The following is a 4,881-nucleotide window of genomic DNA, read 5'->3' as shown; positions in this document are numbered from 1 at the left end:
ATCAGCTGTAAAAAAAATATCAACAAACAAAATATTTGCTCTTTAGAGGGATGAAATAATAGAAATGTCATTCAAAGCAACCTCGAAGCAGGCCTAACGTAACGCAGACGAAGCCGAAGCTGAAGCGTGTATGTGTTTCAGCCATAATAGTTATTTTGACATTTTGTAAGGAGCACCTCATACCTCATAACAAAATTCGAATCTTTGCTTCCAGACGCCGAAGCATCTTTCCACCGTGTTACGAAAAGATATATAAAATATATTGCATCTTATTTCAGCATCCGTTCAAGTTTTCAAAACGGGGGTAAAGAGGATATTAGCACAAGCGTATCCACTATCCCCAAGCAGACGACCATTGAACTCTCCACCATCAAATCTTTGTTTAGTTCTGCTTTCCAGCGGCAAACAATTTCATTAATTTTTAAGGATGCGTAGCATACTATACTTGGGAATTCAGTGAGTTGTACCCTTTTCTGTTTATATAGTACTGACCTAATGAGCCACCTACTTTTGGGATCAAACCAACCACCTTTAGCTGGTCCGAAAAAGAAGTTGGCATTTTAATGAACAAAGGTCTTTTGGTAGCTAATGCTTTTGCCATTCGCTTACAAATTTGGCAAAGCGTAGGTTGGCTTAATCCGTGGATGCCTGCTCCATCATCTTGAATATATAAACAAATCATAAAAGGTGCGGATTTCGATTAGTGTGATATTTAGTACAAACTTACCTCATTCCGTCCCCAATTACTCGGATATCTATGGGGATGTGGCCTCCTCTATTGCTTAGGTCCGAATGGATAATTATTTTTCTTTTTCATACCTGCTTCTCAGAGTTAGTAAAACGCGATTTAAATTATTAAAATCATTAATAAACGAGCTAAACTGGAAAGGCATAATTGTTTTCTTATTATTTTCAATAATGGAGAAAAATCAAAATGACATTTAAAAAATAATAATAATAATAATTCATGTAGGCTCTATTCAACCTTACAACTTGTTTAGCTTATTATGGGACTATGCAACCTTGCATAAGTTCTATAAATAGCATTTTTGCGTTTAGAGGCATTATAGAGATTACATACCTTTATGTAATGTGCGTAAAAATTAATTCTTGAAAAAGCAAATATAATATTTAGAAAAATTGAAATGTAGGATTAAATTTGAATTTGTCAACACTGAACAAAAAACAGGGAAGAAATGTCAAAATCAACCATTTTGAGTGTTTTGTATGTAAAAAAGTGAACTTTAAAAATTAATTAAAAATAGAAATAAATGTTTCCTCGCTCTAAAATTGCTATAGTTATTATTTATTTGAACATATATATCGAATAAAAAAAACCGTGAGTCGAAATTCGTGCTGCGGTAATGGAAAGTTGAGCATAATCTTTTAATCCCAGTACAATATTATCTCACTTAAAATTTAAAATTGGTAGAAATTACCTTTTGTATTTAACATTTTTAAATGTTCATTACCTAAGTGCTGGGCTGTCTTCTTTTCTACTTTGAACTACTAGATGTCGCACCATATGTTAAGATCTCATAAATTTCCCAACCGGCTTTTTTGGTGTCACCAAACCCTACAAATGCCTTTGGCGTCTTCCCCTTTGGAAGGAGCGAATGTCAAATTCGCACTTAAAAAAAGTGTCAAAAAATTGGCAAAAGACAAAACCAAATTTTTGCAAAGTACGAGATTCTGCTCTCTCAATTTTTTCCCAATTGGCTTCCGCTACAGACTTCAGACTTAAGAATAATTCTGGTTCAGCAGACGATAAAGATAAAACATACAAAAATACAACTGGAATTTTGATTTTTTTTTTGTTAATTTCCAATTTCTTCTTCATTCTCCATTGTCCATTGAACGAAACCGTTGTGAATTGTGATAGTCTTTTGTGTGAGCTTTTTTATAGAAAAAAAAGGAAAAAGAAGAACAATTATCGGTCAAAAAATTAACAGAAAAAAAGTGAAAGTGCAATTCTAACGCGTAGTAGTTTTTTTCTTTTTTATTTGTGCTATCTGCTAAAACCACAACCACACACAACCCTACCGAAATGTCTTCACAAAACACTCCAGAAAAGAATCTCGCCGCTAGACCTCCTTTGTGCCCACGTTCGTCGAGCCACAGTCCAAACCATCCAGGTGCAAGTCTTCAATTGCCAAGTCCAATTATTACGAAACGAACAAGGACTGCCTCGACGTAAGTACACTTGAATGTCTCTCTAATCCGACCCATGGGCATTCCTCCAACAAACAAAAACTGGGTTAATTGATTTTCCATTTGTTCTTTTTCGTTCGTCAAGGTCCGCTCGGGCATTAGAAAATCCAGTTGAGACTGGCATTGTTAAGTCATTCAGTCGATCTAAAGGTCATGGATTTCTAACACCTCATTCCGGAGGAGAAGACATATTCGTTCATATCTCCGAGTGAGTAATAAATTAACTTTTTTTTTTTGTGAAATGTCTTACTACTTATGATGTTCTTATGTAGCATCGAAGGTGAATATGTTCCACAACCTGGAGACGAAGTTAAGTATCGCCTCTGTGCCATTCCACCGAAATACGAAAAGCACCAAGCAGTTCATTGCCAGATAATCAATCTCACACCAGAGGTCCACCACAAGTGGATAGAGCCTTTCCAATCTTGTCACGACACCCCCTCCGACAAATAAAAGACAACACTATTATATTGGACAGCCATTTAATTAAAGGAAAATTTAAAAAAAAAATGGAAAAAAGATCCTTAACAGGATTTCTAATTATATTTTACACAAGAAAAGAAAAACCGATGCTTATGAGATAATATACAGCTGAATCTAGTATTTTTTTATCATACAAGGTTTAAATAAATTAACAAAAATAAAATAATAATAAACTCGCGCAAATCAGAAAAAATAAAAACCTAGACATAGAAATATTTTTGAATAATATTTAAAGCTCTTTCTTTAAATGGCAAAAAGAAAGAGCCTTTACTTTACTTTAAGGTTTATAGATAGTTTGCTTCGATGTGTTCTTACTCTCGTCCAGACTGTTATGACATCCCTTCATATATTCTATTATGTAACTCGATTTAATTTAAATATTTTCTTTAATTTTCGTTTCAATTTTACTTTCACTATTTTGTAATGTTTTAAATAAATAATAAATAAAATTTGATTAAAATATTGACTTTTACTTTTATGTTTGATATTTTTTTACTTTTGTTCTTTTTTAAATGTGTTTTTTTTCTATAACTTTGATGTTTTTTTTTAGATTTTAAAATTGTGAGTACTTTTTAAGGTTTTTTTCTTTAACTTTGGTTCCTTATTTTGAATTTGATTCAAGACTGTTTGTACTTATCAAAACACATCTTAGTTTGTTATCCTCATATAATGTTATCTAAATGTTAAGTGATGCTAAGTGGAGTATTAAAGAACTCCCGTACTAAAAATGTTAAATGTAAAAAAAGAAAATAATTAAATAAAACAAAAAATACTGGACTTAAAAGTTTACCAATTTAAGGCTATCGTTTATTTACTTCGAATGATTTGTTTTAAGCATTTTGTCTGCGAGTCTGAATACCTCGAATACACAACAGAAAAGGAATACTCCTGAAACCCAAGGACTTATTTATACAGGTTATGTAAGGCTGAATTAAAGACATTTTTAGCTACAGTGGTGGACAAAAATTACGCACACTTATTTGATGAAATGAAAAATCTTGTATTGAAAAGTTTTTGTTGAACTGAAAGCTGCAAGTATATTTTATTTATACCTATGCAATATGGTGGGATATATGTTTTTACCGAAAAGAACATTGTACAAGTTATACCTGTAAAAAAGTAATTGAAAAATTTGTTAAAACAATTTCGTTTACCTCGACATTTGTTTAGCACACTTTAAGTTTTAGATGGATAACTTTTAATGTATGCAACTTACCATTATGGAGGATTCATTATTTGGTAGGGAATTCAAACTTTCAACCAAAACCACACGTTGTCTTGGAATGCCATAACATGCATCTTGAATCAACTGCCATACTTCCTGCAAATTTGTCGACTTTCTTTTTTCAATTTGATGTTCCACATCATTCCCCAAATTTTCTAAAAGATTAAGATCGGTTGATTGATCTGGCCACTTTAAAATATTATTTTGATTGACCTCTAAGCAATTCTTCACAAGTTGTGATGTGTGCTTAGGGTCATTAGCATTCATAAATCTCTATTGAAGTGGTACTTTTTCTTCTGAAAATGGAATCATATGATGTACCAGGATGTACACATGTACGATGTATTGAATTTTTCCAAATTCTTCAAAATGCCGAAGCGCGTTCTTAACCATTTTTCTGAAGCACTCCAACAGCTTGGATATGTCAGAAACTATCCTTCCCTTGTCTTTCATCTTATTTATTTCAATTATTTTTCGTTTATCTTTTTAGCACCACTGTCCTTTGCCATGACTTTTTAAGTACATTGTGATTTATTTAATAAGTTGATATTAACAAATAGCGGATTACCTCGAAAAGTGCAATTTTGTACATCTTAACGGATTAAACAAATTTTTAGGACCAAAATGTGCAAATTTATATCCAGCTTAAAATAGTTTAAATTATAAACTTGTGCAGTTTTCTCAAAACGCAAACAAAATTTATTTATTTAGAGTAACAGTTTTTAGGTTTTAATATGGTTGTCAATGGGCAGGTTCAGGCAACATATGGGACTTTATTTGTAGTCAACTTCATTCTTTGAACGTCAATTTTGACCAAGGCAATTCAGAACTTTACTTCGCAAACTTCTACTTTAAGTTCATAGTAAAAACAAGTACCAAACAAATTATTGTCTACAAAACACTCCTCAAGCAAGCTACAAGTCCATCAAGATTTGTATTTTGTATTGTAAAGAAATATAAGT

At 32.2% G+C, this 4,881-nt stretch overlaps 1 protein-coding gene across 1 annotated transcript; it reads left to right on the top strand.

The window, feature by feature from the left end:
* The first annotated feature begins 1,642 nt into the window (after positions 1–1,642).
* Positions 1,643–3,166, top strand: LOC129945342 (cold shock domain-containing protein CG9705). Its single transcript, XM_056055019.1, has 3 exons — positions 1,643–2,193; positions 2,297–2,419; positions 2,484–3,166. Exons 1-3 carry the CDS (start codon positions 2,048–2,050, stop codon positions 2,662–2,664), a joined length of 450 nt encoding a protein of 149 aa, XP_055910994.1. The 5' UTR covers positions 1,643–2,047; the 3' UTR covers positions 2,665–3,166.
* The last annotated feature ends 1,715 nt before the right edge of the window (positions 3,167–4,881 follow it).

Source organism: Eupeodes corollae, chromosome 2 (genome assembly GCF_945859685.1).
Source record: "Eupeodes corollae chromosome 2, idEupCoro1.1, whole genome shotgun sequence".
NCBI classification, from domain to species: Eukaryota; Metazoa; Arthropoda; class Insecta; order Diptera; family Syrphidae; genus Eupeodes; species Eupeodes corollae.
This window is presented reverse-complemented; position numbering and strand designations above follow the sequence as displayed.

Bases quoted from the DNA above. Each gene is read 5' to 3' on its own strand.
- LOC129945342 (XM_056055019.1), top strand. From the start codon at position 2,048: ATGTCTTCACAAAACACTCCAGAAAAGAATCTCGCCGCTAGACCTCCT. The intron at 2,194-2,296 runs GTAAGTACACTT...TCGTTCGTCAAG, and splicing joins CGAACAAGGACTGCCTCGAC to GTCCGCTCGGGCATTAGAAA. The intron at 2,420-2,483 runs GTGAGTAATAAA...GTTCTTATGTAG, and splicing joins ATATTCGTTCATATCTCCGA to CATCGAAGGTGAATATGTTC.